Raw genomic sequence first — 25,791 nt, 5'->3', positions numbered from 1 at the left:
AAGTAAAATAAATCGTTTTTAAATAAACACATTTAAAATATCCCTTTAATATTCGTTTGATATAAATGTTTAAAATTTGAATTAAATTATACAATTTAAAATTAAAATTTTGAATTTATTCAACAATTAATAAACGTAAATTATGTATTTAAAAATTTTAAAACAATGAATTAAGAAATATAAACAATGAATTTAATAACTTATTTATTTCAGCACTTATACACAAAATACACTACCTAATTGTAAGATGAATTAAAACCTAATTTACTTATAAATATATTTTGTAGTTTTTAGTTAAAAATTATAAAAAGTCAAGTAAACTAATTAGATATATAGACATATACCAAACTAAATTATTTTTTTTTCAAATTTTTCAATTACAGAAAATTCAATTATAATCGAGTGGAGACCTTGATGGATAATTTCTATTTTGTTGAAATTATTTATACCATTGTGAATTTTATTTAGGTATATTTTTACTCCTGCGTAAGTTTATACAGTGTGTGAAGAATAGCCTTTACTATTCTATCAATAATGATGTCAAGCATGTTAAAAAAATATTAAAGGTCTATGGAATGACTAGACCAGAGATAGCGAACCAATAACGTGAATGCCATTGATATCACGCGACAAAATATTTTGGGTACACCACCGATCACAAAGTTTGAAGTACTATGTCATGTTGATTTTGAAACAAAACACAAATTCGATCTAAAAGCGAACCAGAACCAGTAGAACAAACCTTGCGTGCTTAGAGTGGCTTATATCTCTTGATAATGTGATGGCGGAAGTCACAAAAATAATGAAGCTCATATCGTCGCAGGCTTTAAATAAGTGAAAATGTCATGTTTTGTTGAATGAATCAACTCGATGTACAATCGCTTGCTTACCTACTGATGTATAATAATGTTAGCTGGTTTAGTTGCGGAAACAGTCGTTGAATGCTATGTGCCTTTCAAAATTGATATTTGTTTATACACATTTCATGAAAATCATGAAATGTACACTTTCTATCAAAAACTTCTACCCTCTTTATTTAATTTGAGGATTTAACACAGTTAAGTTGAATTTTCCCAACTCGGATATGAACATTCGGAAAATTTGGTAGCACTATTTTGTATTTATGTCTTTTTAAAATTTATTTATATTTTTTCCCAATAATTTATTATTTTTCGAAGTACCGTGAACTTTAACAACAACACTTTTTAATGGTTGTGAAGAAAATTATTTCTGTTAAAAAGTTACTTCTTTTGGACGAGTATCTGGAACGGTACATAAAGGAAAGAAATCATTTATTTGAAGTATTGTTATTATTTATTAGGTATTATTTTGATAGTTGATTTTAATTAACGTTTTCAATTTTTTATAAATTAATTCTAAAAAATAAATGAATTTTGATGTAAATAAATCGGCTTATGATTGGCTGACAAACCTATCATCATCTCTCCATGATAGGTATTTAATATGTATATTTTCAAAAAACAATTGTTATACTATTTTTTATTTAATCAGTCTTAATAATTACTATTAAAGTAAAACAAAAGTGCAATTTTATAATAAATACTTTTGGTTTTATGTTAGATTAAGACTACCCGAAGCAGATTTACAATTAACACTTGGGTCTGTACCAAGCTCTGTAAAATCAGTTTTTACCAGTTTAATCCACTACAATGTTTTAGTTATATATTTATGATCTCACTCAGTGTAAATAAAAAACGGAAATCTGACATGGTTATTTAGTAGACCAAATCAATTTTTTATTCAGTTCGGTTTATCCATGTTGAAAAACTAATCAGTTATTATAATATTAGTTATTAGAGATTTGTACAAAAAATCTTCAAATTCTAATTACAAAGATATTTTTCGTGCCGCAATTTACAACTGTTGAAAGCTCTATTTTGAGTCTTAAAAAAATGTCGACAATTCTTCAGTGGCTTTTTTCATCACAATTGACACCATGTAATATTGACAATGAGACATCCATGAAGGTTTAATAATTGTCATAGCATTTTTATGTGTGTGAAATTTATGACTGATGCACGCAACAAAGTTAAATAAATCGTGCTGCTTATGGTTTTTGGGAGACAGATAAATAACTTTCTGATTCATAAAATTATTGTTACTTGAACAAATGTAGTAAAGTTGCTTTGCTAGAATTTTGTATACTAGCCGAGATATTTCCAGTTTCATCTTAAAAAATAACAATTATTACGTTTAAAATCTTTAAAGAGCTTATCTATCTTATTATTAAGTCCCCTCCACAATCTCGCGAAGTAGCCCGAAAATGGGCGGAGAACAAGAATTCGGAAGTGATACTTGTGTAGTAAGCTCAAAAGTTATGTAAAAACGCACAGAGAGCAATCGCAGCAGTTGTTGCCATTTTGATGTGAGCCATAGCAATGAGAAACTGGCGAAGTAAAACAAGAGTGTGTTGGTGAGTGCTTCACCCCGGCTAACTTTTGCGACTATACTTTGGCAAGAGTGTGGATGGGGCGTAAATATTCGACTAAATAAGAAGTGAAATTATGATGAATATTTGGATTTAATTTTTATAATAAGAAAAATTTCAATCATCATTTTCATTTTGTGTCCAAACTCGAGAAACTGCAGATAATTCAAAATTAATTTCAAACGATGTTCTACAAGATTTTAAACTAGCATCCCCAATTTCACCAAGGAAGTGTCCATACAAAAAAAATCTCAGTGAACTCAGTAGGCCATTGTGCCATTAAAATAAAATTCAATTTCATAACTAATAAGACGTAGAGGGGTAAATACATCAAATTAGAAAGTTGTTTCTTATAAAAACAAAAAGAAATTTTGTTCAAATTTCCTTCGAAAAGTAATATATTTGCCAAAAAGCCATAACTTCTGTTTTGTCCCATTTTGATCTACCAACTCGAATGTTTCGCCAGGTGATCTTAATTCTAAAATGGCCTGTTAATGTAATGTAATGGCCAAAAAAGTAATTTTGTAATTTGTTTTCTAGATGCTTAGTTTTCGAAATAAAAATTCTTGAAAATTAAAAATTGCAATATTCGATTTTAAGAAAAATGTGTTATTTTTTCAATCTCTGAGATAATTCGCTTATCTAATGCAGTTCCTGCTCTATGAATTTTTTTCACCTTGTATTTAGCCTAATAGAAGATAACGTAAATTCGCTCAAATTCACTTCAAAGTTCAAAATCGTGAAGACTTTTTATTTTCCCTAAAATCGAAATATCTCGATAAATATTAAATTTGCAGTAAACAATGATATGCTTAATTATACAAAAATTTATTGTCTACAATTTCTTTTTTAGAAATTTCGACCCCACCATCGGTAAACATTTCAAATCGGATCAAATAATGTGCTTGGAAGTTCATACAGATTTTCTTTAAATGTTCATAAGGTAAAAATATTATAAAATTTTCGAATTTCGAGGTGAAAACATTTGCTTAAAAAAATATTATACAAAACATTATTTATTATTTTCAAATGACATATTCTTTGTTCAAATTTTTAAACAATACATCAGCAAATTATACGTTAAAAATCTGTATACATATAAACAATTTAGATTTATACATTCGTTGCTGTTAATATAGATTATTAAATTAAGTATATTCTCGCTCTTTAAACATTTTAATTATCACGTGTGTGCAAACATGTGACTATTATAAAGTGTCTCTAATAAAGTCTGAATAATGCGGTTGACATACTGTATAATGTTGTTGATGAGTTCAATAATTAGAAAATAATAGACTTATTTAAAGCATTCAATCCGATTATTAATAAGATATTAGCAGCAGTAAAGGACCCTGAACATATTATGTGGACATTGGAATCCGACAAAATTTATGGACAATACGAACGAAATAGTTCGTAGTTTATTGTCACCCTTAAAGGCATTAACATACAGAATGTCTGAGAAGCCCTTAGCCACTCTTTAATGCCACTCTTTCATTAAAAAAAGACCTAATGAGTCATTTCGTTAAAGGTAAATAAGATACAGATAAATGTTTCAACAAAAGTTGTTCGTATCAAAGAGAACATCTCATATGCGCTTGGATTGTACCTTGCTTTTTAAGAGCAGCTTAAAGACAAGTTGTTGAGGTGACTGGTAAGAGATAGATGACCACTATAAATTAGAAAGTTTTTTCTTATAAAAACACGAACTAATCTGCTGAAACTATTACATTTAAGCTCCAAAATTTTGTCTTAAAATTTGTGTTTTGAAGAAATTCTCGGAAAAACGAATTTTAACACTAAAAAAGCACTCGAAAAACCATATACCTCATGTCCAAACAGAGTTTCTGCAGAATCGATACGTATATTTCTAAAAATAATTGAAACTAATTGGAAATTTCTATAAAGAAAACTTTTATCTTTTAAAAAAATCATTGACTCTTGTGTCAATCCCTTAATGACTAATATAGTCAGTGATTATTTCAATATATATAGGGTGGGCCATATTAATCTATACACTTGAAAATCTCGTTTTGTAGACAGCCAATCAAATATCTTAAACAAAATTTGTAGAGTTTGATGGGTACATCATGTTCTGACATAAGATTGGACCTAGTTATTTGGGTCTCTATAATAGCCAATTTAAATCCTAAACTTTTAAAGACAGAATAACACTTAGAAAGTCCTCAAAAAAAAACTAACAATTTTTGTTTAAAACATTTTTTCAAAAAACGTTAGTTTTCGGAGGAAATGCTACTTAAAAATATGTCATTATTGTATTTAATTGACGAAAACCAAAATTGTGTTGCATTTTTAAACTCTTCTAACTTATAAAATATAATGCAAGCACTGATATTCAACACATTTTATACAAAGTATTTGAACAATTAACTCAATCAATTGTATGTTTTCACTTGTTTTCAATTGTTTTGAATAAGACTAAGGATTATATAGATATAATAAATGTAAAGGAGATAATTATTAACTTCTTCTGTTTATTTAATTAATTTAAGTTTAAAGTCAAATATAAATCTCTAGGTGAAACAATAATAACTACAAATTTTTGAAAATAATTTTTGAAATGGATGCGTAGATATAAGATATTTGGAATACTGCATAATATATATAGTTGTATTAAATAAAACTATAGATAAAAAAAAACATAATAAAACTATAAATAAAACAAAAATCACAAAATATTAAATAATTTTTTATCTAGTTATTAAATAATAATTATTTAATTCACCGAATAGTGTGTTTTTACATCACAAACATAAATAATTATAATTTAGTTTTTTAAACAAACGATGATTTTTTTTTAAAACTTTTAAATTATTCAAAAAAAAACCTTGAATACTTTAATTTCCTGATAATAACTTGTCAAAAATGTGAATAATCATTAATTTTAAATGGTTTAGTTTTTACTATATGGCGCTTTAAAAATCTTGGCAAATGGGGGAAATTAATATTTCTTATATTTTCTTTTTGAAGCATTATTACAGCATTTATCAAAGCTCATTATTTTTTCGCTGTCTATTTCTAGTGCCTCACCTAGATCATTTAGAAAACTTTGTCCCGAGATTCTGACCATTGTAAAATTTCGGACATCAACGCAAAAAATATTCTATTGTTTCCGGTGAGTCCGAAACAAATACGTAATAGACTTAGCCGTCCCATATCTCTAGGTTTCTCTCTATTGATCAAAGAGGTCTGTCTTTATTAAGCCTAACTACATGAGCCATGCTATCTCTCTTATTGCTTAGATCGGTAAATAATGGATGTATCTTGTTCTTAATTCAATTAATTAATTTAATAAATTTACAGGGCAGGGCTTTGCGTGACATCTCTATGGGGGCAGGCCCGGTTATGCATCTATTTTTGGCCCCAATACGTCTTACATTAAAAATTTCGAGGATTTACCCATTGAGGCCGAAGTTGGTATAACTTAATGGGACCTCTCTGCGTCACCATCCCTGTGTGAGGTCCTTAAAGGACAACGCTCGACAAACTCATTTAGGTATTGACGGTCACTCATTTTCTGGTTTTGACAGTTTTGTCTATCTAAATTCTATTTAATGCTAATCTTTCACAATACTCCTACAAAGATTGTAGATTTATGATTCCTTCTAAACACTTATTGCCTAGTCGACACTGCATTTTTCTTCACTCTTGTGGTCGGAATGTTTGGAGCTTCTTTCACAAAGAATGCATATCTAACGATAGGGATAAATTTTCTTAATAAAATATCAAATATCCATATTATGAAAGCATAAAAAATTGTATAATAAGAGTGATGATTATCACGCAAATAATTTATTTCATGAAATTTTCTCAATAAAATTTCAAAACATGGGAAATGAGACTGTAAATCTTCTGTGAAAACATTTGTATGAATAACTCCACTATAATTTATAGTGGACCATTCTGTTTTTAATATGATAAGAATAGAGTTTACCATTAAGAGTGTCTGAGTTTTAAGCTTATATTAAACAATCAGTGTATGAGATGCAATCGCTGTTCGAAATGAGTTCGAACCATACTAGCTCTTTGATGACTCAATCACATATCGGACTCGATAGAACGAAAGGCACTGGATTAAATCTAACGATTCGACGACGCGATGTTCGCATGAAATTAGATAATTTAATAATTTTCTACCAAACTACGAAGAGTTGATGCTCAATAGGACGATATGTCAATCATGAACATCATGTCGTACACGAAACCACGTGAAAATTTCAAGAAATAATAAGCTTGCGTTATTATGCACAATAACATCGCACTACCCAACAAAACTGCGTTTATCACTTAGCTCGCTTTATGAATGCAAAAAATAATTTTGAATTGTTTCATTTAAGTTTAACTTTTGGATATACTTAATGGAAAACCTTTTATTCTATTCATGCCTTTATTATGAAATAATTTAACATAAACGTTTAACAAAATAATTGAAATTTTTATTATTCTGTTTAATGATAATTGAATAATTCTTTCAAACATTTATGTTAAACATTAATATCCGCAAATTTGTCTGTACTATTAAAGGACAAATTCAATTACTGTGTATTTAAAAACTTACATATTTTATCCATAAAGTTTCTGTTTTTAAAAACTTAAGGTTCCTATTTCTACAAATTTGTTTTAATTAGTCGGTCCTTGCAATAAGAATTTAAAATCTTGTGAAAGAAGCAAGTCTGTGTGATTTCCAGCTGCGTTTATAATTTTAAAATCATATTATAATTTGAATAAAATTATACTTCCTGTTTTGAATAAAATAATATTTACTACATATCTGCAGCAAAAACTATTTCATTTTTCAATAAGTTTATGCTGTTTGAAGATACGTACAAATATGTAATTTATATTGCATAAAATTCAAGAGCAGAAATATCTTTTAAGCACGATTGAAGATTCATTTTCATTCCGTAGACGGTAAATCTATGAGTAAGATAGAACGGAATATGAAATTTGCTAGGATAGCGTAGCTCAAGCGGCTTTTTAAATACTTTTTTGTAAATACACATAATCCCTAATACTTACACAATTCGCGACTCCAAGAAAATACAGGTGGCGCTTTAATGGTGGTTGAAGACGGTATAAACATCTGTCTCCATGGTATAAACACACAAAAAACCGTAGGACATTAGGACCAACTTTAGTTAATTAGTAGAAAATCATTTTTTTTCAATTAATTATATGATCTAAGATTATACACACATTTACACCCTCTTCTCCATTTCATATTTAAATCAGTAGAGGTAAGCTCTGTATTTTGGTGTCGCTCTTAAACATTCGACTAAAATTTCTTTCTAGGGAGAGAAACTGTAGCATACACAAATTTTAATTATTTTTATTGAGCTATTTTAAAGTAATATTTATAGTAACGGCAAACGATGGATCCTAAGTTTAACCAATATAATAAAAGGACATAAGAAGGAAATTAAAAAGATTATTTGAAATCATTTTAGTTAATTTTTTTGGACAGACTCAATTTGCTTGGAAAATTAAATAAAGTAAGGAAAATATGTACAAAATTAACACTTTTTATTTGCTCTATAAATAAATAAATATTAAAATAAATAAATAAATTTTACAATATTTAAGACTTATTTTGTTTATCATCATTTTTCGATTTTCCAATATTTAGTGCACTATCAATACTATCAGGTAATGTCGTATTTAATGTTTCGGGAAATATGAGTGTAAGTAAACCTCCAGAAATAGCCATACATGCGAAAATTAAATATGGTAATGGTGTCCAAATACGTGCCAAGAATGGCATTTGTGGTGCAACAATTGATCCAATACGTCCCACTGATGAACAAATTCCCATAACTCTTTGTCGGAATGGTGTTGGATATAATTCTGTTGTATAAATGTATATGCAATTAAATGCTGAAGTAATGGCACATTTTCCTAGTAAATATGTTAATAATTTCAGCCAGCTTTCTCCTACAAAGAAGAAAATATAATATTATACATCCAGAAATATTTAACATTCGTGATCAACGTGGAAAGACATGAGTTTTATCTTTCCACGTCGCTTCCCGCTGCCTGTCCTTATGATTGCTTATATCTTTTCTAATAGATAGAGTGATTCAAGAGAAATGTTTTTATGTACAATAAATGTACATAACATAATATAGTAGAGTAAGGGATTGAAAGGTATGTGCTTCAAAAACTTAAAAAGTTGTGTATCGATTAAGTTCAAATATTGACAAGATATACAATCAGCTTCAAGGATTGTTTTTACTATTTTTAACTTTCGGGGAGTGGGAAGGTGGAGCGAGAAAGTGGGGATGAGTAATCGAATATTTTCAAATATACCCAAGTGGGGTATCAAATAAAAGAGCATGACGTGTACATTCCAAAAATGTAACTCTTTCGCAAGGAGATACCTCTCTATTACAAAAATAAACTGTTCAATGCTTCTAAGGCAAAAAAATTTACCTGGTATCACTGTGAATCCTACACACGATAAACCAGCTATAATGAAGGATCCACTTAAAGTCATTTTACGTCCAATTTTGTTGCTGAATATTAACGCAGCCAAATTTCCAGGTATTTCTATTAATGCTACCATCATGAAATTTAAGTATAAATTTCCAAAAATTGATACAGATCCTAATGTTATTCCATAAAATACAAACACACAGGATATCCAACAAAACATGCATGTTAAAATTCGTAAAACCATTGGACATGAACGAAATAAGTCCGTAAAAGTTTCTTGTTTCTGTAATAAAATAATTATTTTAATTTTTAAGAAGCAATTATTACAATTGTTATAAAATAAATTTAATTATCAAAATTAAAAACCCGACTGCGTTAAATAAAATCTGAAAAGAAACAAACAAGTCCATTAGTTTAAATAGCGGCTTCAACAGAAGGGGTCCCTTATACCGAAGATTTGGGCCTGTCTAGTTTTAAATGAGTCCCGAGTTTTGAAGTCGCTTTGTAACTGCTGGACTTGCTGCTTTCTTTTCAGGTTTTATTTAACGCAGTCCGGTTTTTTCTTTTTAAATTATTTTAGACTTTTTAGTGTCTTGGCACTAAAAGTCCTTCTTATACTATATTAAAACTATAGTTTATATATATTTTTGTAATCCCTTTTTAATTTCCTTTATTTCGATACCCCACTCGATAGGTTCGGTTAATTTTTTTTTATTATTCGTATTACTATTTTGTCCCAAAAATCTACCATTTTGTTTTTTTCAAACATCCACCTAAGGATATTTGGATTAAATGTCGGAATCCATCTAGCCGTTTGAAGGATACTATGAAATAAAGAAATTTACCAACAAACATACATTCATACCACTTCTAGATAGTCGGGTAATTACTTGAATGATAAAAATCAAATAACATCACAATTATCGTAATTCCTTCGAGTTTTTCATGCATAAAATTATGAAAACACTTATTAGGAATTAAAAAAAAACGTGATTCATACTACTTTATGCATAAATAAATGTTAAGAACAAGTAAATTTATTATATCATTTAAGAAGAATTGTCGAAAAATTAGAATAAGTGAGGAAATAATTTCTTTGAGGGGCATTGAAGAAATAATGGAAACCGACCTAAAAAACTTCCTAGTAACGAGTTTGGACTGATTATATGACGAATTTCTCGGAAACCCTAGGAGGCGACGGGGATACCGCTGCACCAAGTACCTCTAAGACCAATTCTGTTCGATATTCGTGTTCAGCTACCCCAAAAACCACCGTGTCACAAGTTTGAAATTATTTTCATCACTATTAACCGAATTGTGAATTTAATCAACGGTCAATTTAAAATGCATATTTATTATGCTAATTACATATTTTAAACTTCTTATAAATGAGACAAGGTCAAAAAACTTCCTGACGCTCTAACGAATCGAAAATCACATTCAAATCCGACTTAATGCCCCAATTTTTCGAACTTTATTCCTTCGTTTCTTCCTCTAAATTACAAATAAGTCATTGTATATTGATTGGTATATCGAGGCGCCATAATGAAATGTCGCATCATACTTATAACTTGCCAGGGTCGCTTCTGGTATACGGAACCAAAAATGACACAAGAAGTATGGATGACCTTATGTCATTAAAATTGAATTTCTGGTATTTATAGAATGTTAATATTCTATTCAGCAAGTTGTCTGTTTTATTTATATCTTTTATTTGATTGATTATATTTAATTCAAATTAAGTGTGAATATACCTAAAAACCTTCCTTGAATGAAAAAAAAATCTACAATGTTAAAATATGTATTTATATTAAATAATTTATTCAAGGCGATAAATTACCTTTAAGTAAAAGTAAATTGATCGTAAATTTCAATAATAGGCCAATAATAACTTGCAAAAACTAGATGCTAAATAGTGTTTTTAGCTATGCTCCAAGTGAGAGTTTAGTGTTCCAGAACCACTTAAAAAAAAACAATAACCTTCAAAATCGGTTCAGTTTAGAGAAGGCTCTAAAGAAAAAGGCAATTTAATGGAGAGTTCACATGTCCTTAGATATGTTTCAAGTGCGAGTTTAGGGTTCCGTACCCGAAAAATTTGTCGAGGGTTACATGAATTTTGTAAATTGCACTTGTCAGTTTTAAACAGATTTGTTCCATAAAAGTTTTCTGTAAAACAATAAATGATAGTACCTACTTATTTTTTCGATAATTTTCATTATATAGACATTGAAAAATTATTCTCGGTGTGAGATGGCAATTCTAAAATCGAAAGTTTTACCTTTTTTTGCATTAATACAAAAAAAAATCTTTTTCCAAAATTGTCCAGATAATTTCTTGTTTTTGCTAGACTATATATAGTACTTAAAGTAAAAGTAAGTATTAAATATTGTAATATGTTTTCAATGTCTGTTGTGTGCAGTACTAATTAAATAAAGATTGTGACATTTATCGGTCGGTTTATTAATCTGATAGTTTTAGTTTTAATTGAACAGGAAAATTGAGAAAATACCAACACAATATATATTAATGATAACTAAAGATGTCGCAAGGTGCAAAACGGTAGTTGCTTGATATCGAATTTGCAGATTTCAAAATCCAACTTCACTTTTCTGCCCGTGCAGTGAGAATTCTTCTCCTGAAGTTATAAAAAAAAAATAATGGACATCTGCACTACCCTGGATCAATGTTCAATTTATCACATCTTTTGAGGCGGATAGGCACACGACGAATTTAATTTGAATATCTTAAAATTAAAACTTCTTTGGATATCATGACTAAAGTTAAATTTACAAAGATTTTTTCTATACGGTGACTAATAAATTTTTAAAATTTTATGCATTCATAATCCAGACTAAAATAGTAATAGGCAAATTAATATTTTAAACAATTGACGAACAATTTTGTCTTTAAGGTCATAAATATAACTACGTGAACAACGAAACATTAAAGATTTTTACATTGATTATTTCGCTGAATGTTAATCTGCAATGTCTAAATATATTACAACAAGGTTTCTTATACAAATCGAAAATATATGTAAACTACTGAAGAAAATTTTTTAATTTCCATAAAATATTCATAAATGGAACATTTTATGGAAATTAAAAAATTTTTTTAGTACTTTTAACAAAAATAGATAAATATGCGTTTTCCGAATAGATAAAATGAAATTTTCCATCTTCCAGAAATAAATAATGATGAGTAGTCAGACCCCGTAAAATAGCAATTTCTACTAGTGCCTATATTTGACTTAAAGAGTGTAATTTCAATAATCCACATTCTTAAATAATTTCATTTCAGCGATGCCTTCTTATATCAGATACTTAAGCAACTATTACAAGTGCACTTTCATGATAGTAGTCATACGAAAACCGTCTCGAATTCCATTTCAAAAATATACAATAAACATTTTACTTTAAATCAATTTTGTTTCATATCTGGACCTAGATTCCAAAGAAACTTTAATTGGTAATTCATAATAGATAGTAAAAACAATTAATGGTTCGTTAAATTTTTATGTGCTCGATCAACGATTTAATGAATAACTAACTAATTGACCGTAAGAAATTTATAAAAAATGAAGGCAGCAAGTTAACTTGGTTCATTTTTTCTTTTTTAAAACCCCCATAAGTGATTCAAGAGCAAATAGTATTAAAGCTCCCATAAGCACTTTAAAGTTTAATTTTAAAGTTAATTCAAAGTTTTATGTGCTCTTAAAAATGAATTCAGGGATCCGCCAATTGGATATTTCTGCAAACCTAACACCAAATATTTCGCGATTACTATATTACTTTCTTCACTTTGTAAAATACATTTACTCATCCACTTACAGTGAAAGTGTACAAAATTAACGCTGTAACACCTAATTACCTCTTTGATATATTCTGCGGTTTTCGGCTTTGATGTTTGATACTTTTCCATTTCCAATGTAACACCATTTCCTTCGAACATTTTTTTAATAGCATTATTTGCTTTACCAATTTTATCTTTAGCTAATAACCATCTTATCGATTCTTGTATAAGCCATCCATACAACACGACTAATAAAGCTGGAAATGTTGATATTTTCACCATTGTACGCCAATGTGATACATGCATTGCAATTAGAGCTAATGTTGCTTCCCCTAATACTGAAATTGAAAATACTGCAAAGGATCCTAAAGAACGATATTCTGGACCAAGTAATTCCAAGACTAAAATTCAATAAACAGTTAAACATTAAATTGATATTATTATGATCACCATATAAAGTCCATAAACTTAACAAGTATAATTTATTAGTGGTTTTAGGCCATTTAGTGGTATCATAAAATGTTACTTTAAAAATAAGACAATTAATTTTGAACTTTTAACAAAAGGTTTTTTTAGGAGAAGACATTCAAAAACCTTTAGTTCAAAATGTAAAAACACTTATTAAAGATGAAACTGCGTTCGAATCAAGAAATATATTCTGTTTAACCATATAATAGCAGTTCAAAATCTTGAATTTTTTTAAGTCAAAAAAAATTAAAAAATTTTGTTCAAAAACTGTATATTTATCGACACAAGTGAATGATTTCCTTGCATTAAGAAAAAATCTTTTTTTTTGACTAAATAAAAAATAATATACAAGTTTATAACGCATCATTACCCTTTTACTTTCAGGAAAATATGACTAAGAACTGACTGCATGACTGCATATTGAAAGTCTACTGTCGGAAAATGTTTAATATTTTATAATTATACAAAGTTTTTTTACAATTATCCTTTGCTAACTTTATGGACATTAAAATTGTTCACATACGTAATGTATATGTAATTGGAAATACTCCACTGCCAACTAATCCCACCAGAAACTGTGTCGAAATGTAAGTGAAGTAATTATATGAGAAGAAAGCCTGAATTTCAGCAATGCATCCAGTTATAAATATTAATAAAATTAAGGTACGTTTTCTTCCGAATCTAAAATAAAGACAAAATGATTAGACGATTTATAAATTGAAGTCCCGTTGAAGGAATCATCTTATGTTGAATGACAGTAGACAGCCCTTTGGGTTTAATGTGCTCATTGCTGAGTTATGGTATAACAATATGGCTTAATAATGACCCCTCTATCGATCCAATATTTGTTTTGGGAAGTCAAATGCTTTACAGATCCAATAAATTTAGATTGGGTGACTTTTTTATGCCACTCACCATAATTGTGCCTGCAGAAAAGTTAAATCTGTTGCTGTTTTGGAAAATCTTTATCTTCCCAGGAAAAACTGGATTATATGTCAAGATATCTCCGATGATTTCTTTTGGTCAAAAAAATGGTCAAACTAAGATCATAATAAATCTGGCTATATCTGAGTAGATGTGGCCACTCATATCAACAGATGTAGTATAGTAGACCAATACTGATATACACTTATGTACATTGATGTACACAGATGAACTACTGTAAATTTTTTTGATCATTAGAAATCTTCGGAGACATCCTGATATATAACCCAGGTTTTCTTTGGCTGCAAACAAAACATTCAATAATTCCAGTAAAAAATACAATCAAAATTATTCTTACCTATCAGAAAAATATCCATTGAACGGTAATGATATTAATAAACCAACAAATGACATTGTCGATGGTAGTGTTAACATCCATAATTTATCATCACAGTAAATATCAAACTGAAAAATCCAAAATTAATAAAATTTACCAATTAAAATTAGAGCTACATGGCTAAATTAGCCCTTTTCGATTTGAGGAGAGTAGAGTAATAACTTTCAAAACAGAAAATTGAATAATAATATATTTTAGACTCTAAAAATTAATTAATTCTTACGTCTTGTGCAATCCCTTTAAAAGAATTATCCTTAAAAACATAAGTATCACAGATTTTCGTTTTATTTATATTAAATGAATTAGCTGAACATTCTTGTATTGTTTCTAGTTGAGGCTCATATCTTGTACATTTTTCAGGTTTTTCTTTCTGAAATGGCACAGCATTTTCCAACCACTCAGGTTTATACTCCAGTGGATATTGTGTATAATTTTCACATTCTGGAATCAGGCATCTAAAACAAATTTCATATTAAATGGATTAATATCGATTAGCGCACAAGATAAGACGAAATTCAATTATTTTCACTCCTAGTTTTCAGTCATCATTTTGGAGAATAATAATATTTATTTCCAAAGTATATCGATCTGTGTATCAAAAGAAAATTGTGTGTTTTAGAGCACAATGACAACTCGCAACTAAAAGTGATAAGTGTAGACTCTATCACTAAGGTCTTATTTTCCCTTCATAGAGTCAAGTTGGTGTGTTATATTACTGTATCATTTTTTATTTAAATACTAGACTGGTTTTTCAGGATTTTTTACGTTTTAAATATATACATAGAATGGCAAGAGGGAATATGAGACCGCAAAAATGCACTTCCTTAGCACTAACTAAACCCACATATAAATTTTCAACACTCTAGCTAATTTTTAACACTTAATTTGGAGCAGCATTAAGGAAGAATAAAGGTTTGTAAACCTCGAAAAAAGTGGTAATCTTTGAGTAATATCCTCCAAATTAATGAATATATACAGACTGTGATGAAACCCTTAAGTTACTTCGACAACTCTTAAATTGCTTTCAAACGGTTTAAGATAAATGATAGAAATTTTTAATGAGTAAGATATATTATTTAACGATAATACCACTCACGCAGTGTTTTTAAAGAAGGCAGGAAACGGAGAAGTATGGTTGTGTGATAGATCATTTAAAAAGATTTTTCAAGACAAGTACATAAGATTTTGGAAAAACACGCTTAAATTTTTTTCAAGGACAATATTTTAATTTTTTTAGCAGTCGTTGTTAGTCTATATTTTCGGAGAAAAAAAATCTAAAAATGAATATGAAATTGCATAAAAAATTTCAATACCAATAACAAGTTTATCCAGTTTGTTTTTCTATGGTCAAGTTTTTGGTGTAGGTTAATATTTTTAAAACGTGATTTTTATTTTTGTAATAGCCCGTTTAAATTTTAATCCGTGAGATATGATGATGAAGAAACACGAAAGTGATGAAATTTTGCGAATACGATTATGGTTTATTTCTGCTGATTCAGATCCAGCTAAAAATTAGCGACTGATAACTATAGTTGTTAAGTACATAAACATCCAGAGCTTTTTCCATATTCCATATAAAAAATATATGTGATTGGTCACTACAATCACTCTCAACTGATATGTTAGTAAAGCACATAACAGTCATGTAGTGGTTTCAAAATTCGATTATACCTCTTGATTAAACTGGAGGTCAAAGCCACATTCCTGGCACTGTCTACAATTATTAATTGATATTATGTAATAGGTAATAAAAATTAATTTTTATTAATAATTAATATTTTAATTTTTCTTAATAAATGTAATGAAATGAACATGACAAACAAAATTTTTCAATTTTATACAATTATTTAACCATAATTTTTTTAAATTAAAAACTAACCGACTCTAAAAAATATACAGATCGATAGTGAAAACAAAATTGTTTTGATATAATACTAATCTCTACATTATTTTCTGTGCGGCAAACTACTCGCACTCTCAAATGACCAAAAAAATGCAATTAACATTGAATATTAGTGCCACATTTAGAAGTAAATCTTGCGTTCGAGAGAAAATATAATACTTGTTTAAAAAAATTGCATCAAAAGAAAAAGTGCGAATAATATGCAACGATTATAATATTATTAATAATTATATACAACAGGAAACTGAGGGTATAATCTAATATCAAATAAATATACTTGAAAGAATGTGTAACAACAAATTTTTATTTATCATTAAGGTTAAATTTTTCTACTCTAGCAAGTTTTTTTCTGTCCTACTCTTATCTTCCTTATTCCTCTATCAAATTCCATGATTCATCCCTCAAACTTATAAAATAGACTCACGGTCTAAAAATGTACCGCTTAGGAAAAAACGCGCTAGGCAATCATGTTAGTGTTTACAGATGCTCTCCTAATACTCTAGACATATAATTACTATTTTTAATACATGTTATCCTAATATTAATTTAAGGATTTTTGACTTTTTTCACCACTTTTCTACGAAATTTGTGGTTTGTTGTTTTTAGCCACGAGTACAGGTTAGTCACGGGTTACGGTAACTACAGGAGCGCAATTTCGCACTGATCAGGCTAGTGTCAGTTATTGGAGGAACTATTATAAATAAAATAGCAGTTTCTTTTGAGAAATCCTTTATATTTGCAATTTGCATTAAATAATAACTTTTTGAAGTCAGTTATAAATTACGAAATTTATGTACCTATTAAATTAAAATTTATTGCCTTGTAATGATTATTTATAATTATTATATGTGACATTGTATTTTAAGAGTAATATTTCTGCCACCCCTTGAGGTTATTTTGTAACTAACCTAGAACAGCTATTTTCTTTCAATAGCTATTCAAAATCGAATCTTGCAAAAATGATAAAACAAAAATTTTGTAGTCCAAAGTGGTCAATATGTCAATTCTCCAACTAAAGTTGCACTTTGAAGAGAGTTCTAACTGATCTTTTTCGAATACCAAAAACATAAGTACCTACTGTTTTAAAATGTTATAAGCTGTGTATAGAGACAAGCAAGGCAGAGAAAATTTTATGAAGACAGCCATTTGAAATTCCAAAGATCCCTTGTGAGTGATTTAGATTTTGTCAATTCGATTACTTACGCCTTACTTGAAAAATATGGCAACGTTACGTTAAGAAAAAAAAGTGATGGGAGGAAGTGAATGCCTTATTTGCTCGGAAATGGCCTAATTTCAATATAAATGCCTCAATTGTCCGAAAATATAGAGAGAACTTCAAATTTTAAGAAAGGTAGGAACCCTTTTACCCTTTCTATTATCCCAAAAACATTTAAAGTAATATCTATAAATCATATCTATATGTACATAAGTACAATAAAAATTTCAAACATTATTCTATTTCTAAACCGGTACCACGATAAAAGGAAAGGATCTACAAAAATTCTATAAGCTGCCGAAACTGCGGATATAATTGTATATCAAATATTTATTTATCAGTTACATTTTTCTTACATATAATCTGAATTATTAGGGGAACTTTGTCACGTAAAATTATTTATAAATAACTTAATTATAATTACGAGCATTAAAAAATTTTTCTTTTGATTTTACGTCATTTTGGTATAACAAGCAGTCCGTACTCATGGATAAGGTCTTTAGAGGTCATTTGTTCTGCTTACGTAAATTATTATATTCATTTTTTATAATCATTTTCTGCAAAACTTTGCAATACAATAACTATTACTATTATTGTAACTATATATTCGAAAAATTCCAAATTGTGTGCATACCTTCCCCTATGAGTGCTACTTGACTGCAAAGCTAATGGGATTGAAGTCTCATGAAGCCCTGCTTTCTGTCAAAAATTCGAGACATAATTTTTCTCGATTTATCGAATGTCAAAAATGGTATATACACACAAAATTAAGCATATATTTTTTTATAGTGCGAAAATTGTACCTTTTTGGAACGTTTTAGTACGTAAAAAACGGCATAAAGTTAAAATTTCTATTTTCCGAGTCAATTAAATTGTCGTAGCTTTATACTAGAAAATAAAATTTTTTAATGGAAACACGGATAATTTGATTAAGGGGTTTTTTATTTATTTTCCGTATATTATATTAGAAAAACAAATTTTAAATAATAAATAATTTTTGCAAAACTACAAAACTTACAAAAAATTCGATTCATTCCTTTAAAGAACGAGCGCAACCATGACCAAACATTTGCTGAACTAAAAAGACTCTTCTGATGGAAACCTTCTAAAAACTCATATTCTAGGCTTATACCGGGATTTAATACGATAAATGTGTCTGGACTAAAACCCGAGACCTGGACGCCACTCAAACCAATTATTAGGATTCCTTTAAATAGTTTTTATTGATAAACATTTACAATAATTCTTTTGTTGAGTGTTTTAAAATGCAACGTCAATTTATTATGATAATTAAATAAGATTGCTATTTGAAGGAATTTGAATAACTAAATGCCGGTTTATGGAGAGTGATCCAAATTGAGTTTTCTATATATTTACCAATCGAAAATTAATGAAAAAATAAAGGCCTTTGAGCCTTCTTTTTTCGGGGGTTATTTCGGACATAGCTTGCAGGTTTGTTGGTATAGACGCGACTCTTAAGAAAACCCACAAAAAGAAATCCAAAGAAATATCCTTATCGCAAATGATTACAGCTTCCTCCAACTGTTGAGAGTTTGTTAAACGATTCATACTGTAAATGGAATTTTTGAAACTAACGTTTGAAACATGCGACAGTATTCACAGGTTTTCTAATTTACAAAGTTGGAAACATAGGAAACTGAAATTTTATCACCCTTTATTTAAGCAAATATTATTAAAATTCACTTACCGATATTCTGGGATTAAAGTTGCAAACAAAAAATTATAACCACCAATACTAAACGAATATAAAACAAGCAAAAGAATAAAAATTCGTTGTGACTGAAACTTTCCAAAACTTCCAAAATCTTTTAACACTTCATCTAAATGAAACACAGTTATAATTGATGGCCTTTTCGTTTTAGCCGTATTTTTAGGCTGTTCAGACATTTTTTTTTAGTTATGTTGCAACAATAAAAACAAAAATCGATACAATTTCTTTTTTTTTTTTTTTTGTTATGTCTCACCTAAATATAAATTATTGTTTATTTATTTTTTACTTTTTATCAATTATTAATTATTATGCATACTATTAAATATTTAATTTAATCTTTTATGATTTGTGTATACTTATTAAAAAAATTAATATTTTTTTTAAGATTATTTTTATATTAAAACTAACAATATTTATGGTACATTTTGTTATTTAATTGTTTTAACAAAATTAAATTATGGTTTTTTTTTTCTGAAGTGATAATTGAAAAGTCAACACAAAATTATGAACTGTTTATATTAAGAAAAAAAAATCATTTTAATGACCTACCGTTGCAGTACATGACAAAATTAATAAATGACTTACAGTAGTGGTGTTAAATTATTTTATTTTATTTTTTTTTTTATAAAATTTTATCAAGGTCGCTTCCTACCACACTATGTGTGTATTAAACAACTAATTGTTTAACAACAATAAGCCAAAACTATAAATGTTTTTTCACTTTTCACAAATATTATGCCCTAATTATGGGAAAGTGGTCTATAATGATCCCTCAGGGTAAAATGATCCCTCGTTGTTTTAAGTAAACCATTAAAGCCTGTTAGTATATTTATTGATATATGGTTTCCGCGCGATCAAATTAATCGTTCAACAAAGACTTATGGTGATACATAAACTAATTTGTGTTTTGTAGCAAAAATATTAATTTTTTTTTTTTTTTTTTTTTTTTTTTATTTAAAAACTGGCTTCAGCAATTGCCATACAGCCATTAACAAAGTACAATTAAAATACAATTCAAAACTTAAAAGAAAGATTGAAACAATATGTAATATTCTACAAAGTCATAAAAAAAAAAATGAAACAATATATAATATTCTACTAAGTCCTAAAAAAAAAATTTTAATTCGAGAAAAAAAAAAAAAAAAAAATCAAGAATAAAAAAAGAAATCAAACAAATAATAATGTATATTCTTAATAAGGACTTTGGAATTTGAAAACAAAAAGGGAAATTCTTATTAATTGAAGGAATAATTATAGAGTAATAACAAGAAATTATAAGTAATTATAGAGACGGGGACACAAAGGAGATTAGAAGGATGTTCGTCGTCGGGGCCCATCGAGACTTTTAACAAAGGTGGTTGACAATAATAACATAGGTTGGGGGCCACGGAAAGGTTTACAATAGAGAAAGTATGTAGGGTTTTTACATAAGATACACAAAAACACTTTATTTATGTTTAAATTGGGAGTTGGGTCTTATTAAGGAAGCTGCAAATTGTAGAGAGGATATCATAATTATTTAAGGATAGGAGATGGGGTATAAAGTAAGGACCAAAAACACCCATACGGGCTAAGGAGCTTAGGAGCATTGGTCTATGTTGATTAAAGAGTGGGCAGGCGAAGATGACGTGATTTATGTCGCAGTATGGGTAGCCACATCTACAATTTGTGTCGGGGACAACGTTTATTTTATGTAGATGAGCGGGTAAACTGTTGTGCCCCGTTCTGAGGCGGCCAATCATTGTAATATTTTTCCTGCCCACATCCCATTCATGGAACCATGTTTGAAGTGCTGGAGCAGGCTGTAGTGCATATAGTTTACGACCTTTTGTTGAATTTCTCCATATTTGGTTCCAATCATTCAACATAGACGTTCTGCAGACGGCCCAAAGATCTTGTGCTGGTGGTGGTGAGTTATCTTCTGCACCATTTTGAACTGCGTCCCTAGCCAACATATCAACAAACTCGTTTCCACGTATACCAATGTGTGATGGACACCACACAAAGGCAACGGAGAAACGATTTTGAATTAGTTTTAGTACGGTGTTTTTTATCAATACTATAAGAAATGGAGTTTTGGAAGAGATGGAATTTTGTTTGAGAAGGGAAAGGGAGCTTAGTGAGTCAGATACAATAGCTGCTTTTCTGATACCCTCAGACTCCACGTATGAGAGTGCTTCCAAAATAGCTACACATTCTGCTGAAAAGATGGAAAAAAATTTTGATATGCTTAAAGAGGCAGAATGTGCGCTAGAGGAACAATGATACGCAACTCCCACACGTGCGTCTGCGTCCAACTTGGAGGCGTCTGTAAAGATGAATGTATAATTAGGAAGAATGGAGTCCAGGTAATTATTAAATGTGGAATTGACAAAAATAGAACCATAAACGGCATCGTTCTTGTCAAGGCCACAATCAACAAACACCGGGATTTTTGAATAACGGGATACAAACTCAAAGGAAAAAAAGGGTGGTAATAAGGATTGGTAAATGGGAATTATACCAAAGACACGATAAGCCACCACAAGGAGAGGAAGTTCTTTATTTCTCCAATAGGGGGAGTTTGTACAGTGGTTGTTTAATCGGATAAGTTTCGGAATTAAGGGATGGGATAAGGAAGAATATTGGTTGAGGAAGAACTTTTTAGCTAAATACAGACGACGGACAGTTAATGGAGCATCCGCTGCCTCAATCAGTAAGGAGTTAGTGGGACAGGAGCGCATTTGTCCAAGAGCAATGCGTAAAGTTTGGAATTGGACTCTATCTAACCTTAAAGATCGTTGGTTAGAAAGTGGAGACAAAAGGAAGGAACCATAATCGATAAAACTTCGAATAATTTGTCTGTATATCATAAGCAAAGTACTCTGATCGGCCCCCCACCAAACTTTGGTGAGAGCACGTATGATGTTGATTCGTGGGGTACATTTACTTATAATATAGTCGACATGCGAATTCCAATTCGATTTTTTATCAAAAATGACTCCTAGGAATTTTACGTTCGTTTGACAGGAAATGGATGTATTGAGAAAGGGAATGGATTCGACATTGCATCTGTGCCTAGTGAAAACCATGGCTGAACTTTTTGTAACGGATATTTCCAAATTGATAGAAATTAAATGGTTTTGTAATGTGGACAAAGCGTTTGAAACATTATCGACAGCTGTTTGTAAGGATTTGGAGGACGAATATAGGACAAAATCATCTGCGTATTGCAGGAGCTGGATAGGAGGCTGATTTACGATTTGTAGACCAGTGGTGTAGATATTGAAAAGGAGGGGACTTAAAACTGCACCCTGCGGCAAGCCTAAGAATGCAGTTCTAGGGCCAGATAAATGATTTTGGTACTTTACAGTGAGATAACGAGCTTTCAGAAAGTTATAAATGAACGATATTAGTCTAGGAGGAGCAGACAAAGACGTGAGGATGTTGATTAAGGTGTTAATATCAACATTGTCAAATGCTCCTTTCACGTCTATAAAGCAACAAACCAGGTATCCATTTTCGGAGAGAGCAATCTGAACATCGGTCATGAGTATAGACAGGTTATCAAGAGTAGAGGATTTCTTGCGAAAGCCTCGCGAGTACGGTGGGATAATATTGTTGTGTTCACACCACCATTCCAACCTGTTTTTTATCAGGTGTTCCATAACTTTAGATACGCACGAGGCTAACGCAATTGGACGATAGGATTGATGTGAATTAGGATCCTTATTAGGTTTAAGTATTGGAACGATCGTCGTATGTTTCCATTCGTTCGGAACAGATGAATGTATAAAGAGTTGATTTAATGCTGACAAAAAAGATCTTTTAGCGTTGTCAGATAAGTTTTTCAACATGCTATAGGAAATATTATCTGGACCAGGGGACGAATCCGCCAGACCAGACAAAACTCCCTCCAATTCATAAGTTTCGAACGGACAATCCAGTGGATGATCGTTCTGGACAAACGGGATTTGTATAGGTATTGAAGCAAAATCCGGAGTCAGGTTTTCTAAGAAAGATAACGGCCAGTTTTGGTTTACAGGAGTCTGGGGATAGGGGTTAATAGACCTGCTATACATCTTGACTTTATTCCAAATCTCTTTGATAGGCGTATTCCTGGATAGACTTTCACAGAAAATCTTCCAGGAATTTCGCTTTTTCTCCTTAAATAGGCGCCTGGTTAGTGCTTGAAGCCTTCTAAAGGTACAGAATCTTTCAGGGGTAAAATTATTCCTGAGAGATTTCAAGGCCTCTTTTCTTGTTTTTATTTGTATTCTGCACTCGTTATCCCACCAGGGTGTAGGAGAAATTGACTTTTTAGGAGGCTTGGAATATGGAATGGCCCGATCAGCAGCAGAGGTGATAGTTTGTTGAAAGACCGAATACCATTCCAAGGGATTGTCTACGGGTATGAAGTTTGGAAGGGAATCGTCTACACTACGAGAGTACAAATCCCAATTTGCTCTCTCGCACTGTCTACGAGGTGAATGTTTGGGTTGGGATAGGCTGTGACGATGATTTAGGGTTATTAAAATAGGAATATGATCGCTACCATAACTATCATTGAGGATATTCCAATGGGAAATTAAACTGAGTTGGGGGGAACAAAAGGTGATGTCAACAGCAGATGATCTATGTTGAGGTGAAGGAATAATTGTTGGTGATCCGTCATTCATGCAAACCAAATTTTTGGAATCCATGAATTCCGTCAGTATATCACCTCCTCTATCGGATGCATGGCAACCCCATAAAGGATGATGATAATTTAAATCACCAGCAATTAGTATGGGTTCAGGTACATTACGAAACATAAGGCTAAGTTGATCTAAGGGTACAATGTTTTGAGAGGAGTTATTGTAGATGGAAACTATCGATATGCCAGCAACTTTAACCGCGATTACCTGGAAAAAGCGGTCATTCGACTCAACAGGAATGATTTGAGCAGAAAGACCCCTTCTTACAAGAATCGCAGTTCCACCATAACCGTCATATCTATCATTTCGGAAAATTTGATAACCACGAATTTTTGTTGTTGAATTTTCTTTTAACCAAGTTTCACTTAGTAGTACAATGTCAATAGGATAAGAGAATAAAATAAGGGAAAGGTTAACTTTATTTTGATTTAGACTGCGGATGTTCCACTGAAGCAGGTTCAGCTGTGAAGCCAACTGATCCATGATTTAATAGATTAATTGAAGTTTGTAAGATATTTTTTTTGATAGCTGGGTCGAGATTAACAGAATTTAAAACGGAAATGAGAATAGTGAAGAATGGGTCAGTTGGAGAGGGTCCAGTAGATGTAGAAGGAAGATTATAATTAATAGGGGTATTGGATCTACCATTTGGGTTTAACAAAATATTATCAATTTGAGCCGCAATAGAATTTGAAGGAGAAGAGGAATCTTTACGTTTTTTGGGATTCGAGGGAGCAGAGGTTGGGGATGTTATTTTAGCGTATGTTCTTCTGATAATAGGTTTTGTTGTGGGTAGTGGAGAAGTAGAATAAGATAGTGCGGGAAATTGTTGGGGAGTTGAGCTAACGTTTATTGTTGGATTCGGAAGGATATCATTACTCAGGATTTTGGGGACTTCACCACAAGCTTCAAAATAAGAAACCCCATTGGAGGCCATAATTTTCTTTATTGCTATTTGGCGTTTATACTCAGGGCAGTTTTTATATGTGGCTGAGTGGGCCCCATTACAATTAATGCATGTTTTTAGTAGGGAATCATCTTTATCACATTCGGAGGATTTGTGGGAATCGGAACAGATGGCACAGCGGGGAGAGCTTTTACAGTTTTTGGTAATGTGACCAAATCTACAACAATTGTAGCATTGGGTCACTGGGAAGATGTATGTTTCAACGGGGCGGGAACAGTAAAACATTGTTACATAATCGGGAATAAAGGTGCCTTCGAATGTGATAAGTACAGTGGTGGTAGGTTTATAGGACGGTACGCCCTCGGGAGATGTTGTTTTTCGAGATATACGATGTACTTTCAAGATTTTTACTTGCTTGTTATTTTGCATATTTTCTAAAATAGTTTGTTCATCAATGTTTATGTCAATGTCTCTAACAACACCTACCCGAGTTACACAGTGGGTAGGAACATACGCATGGAGTTTTTCGGTTGTTAGGATAGGATTTTCAAGAAATGCATTTGCTGATGTGGAAGTTTTAAATTGGACGCAAATCCTATTGCGACCCAAATTCTCAATCTTGGCTATATTCGGTACTTTGTTTGAGTATAATATACGTCCAACGGCTAAAGGATGTAAGCGTCCTATATTTTGATCCTTGGATTCCACGAAGATCTTAAAAGGCCCGAGTGCATTTTTTTGGTATTTAAAAATAGGTTTTTCTTTGGTAGGTACAGAGGAATTATCAGGTAGGACTAATGGCTTATCATTATTTGGTACATTAGGAGTAGGGTTTTCCAGACCCATCCGAGAAGGGTCTGGTGGAGATTCATTT

General features: G+C 30.5%; 1 protein-coding gene across 1 annotated transcript; it reads right to left on the bottom strand.

Annotated features, from left to right (window-relative positions):
- Window positions 1–1,572: 1,572 nt before the first annotated feature.
- LOC123301096 (organic cation transporter protein-like) lies at window positions 1,573–19,547 on the bottom strand. Its single transcript, XM_044883826.1, has 8 exons — window positions 19,311–19,547; window positions 14,707–14,938; window positions 14,445–14,551; window positions 13,686–13,843; window positions 12,773–13,095; window positions 8,900–9,185; window positions 8,066–8,401; window positions 1,573–1,634 (listed from the first exon to the last, which is right to left on the bottom strand). Exons 1-8 carry the CDS (start codon window positions 19,508–19,510, stop codon window positions 1,573–1,575), a joined length of 1,704 nt encoding a protein of 567 aa, XP_044739761.1. The 5' UTR covers window positions 19,511–19,547.
- Window positions 19,548–25,791: the final 6,244 nt, after the last annotated feature.

Source organism: Chrysoperla carnea, chromosome 5 (assembly GCF_905475395.1).
Source record: "Chrysoperla carnea chromosome 5, inChrCarn1.1, whole genome shotgun sequence".
In the NCBI taxonomy this organism is placed as follows: domain Eukaryota; kingdom Metazoa; phylum Arthropoda; class Insecta; order Neuroptera; family Chrysopidae; genus Chrysoperla; species Chrysoperla carnea.
This window is presented reverse-complemented; position numbering and strand designations above follow the sequence as displayed.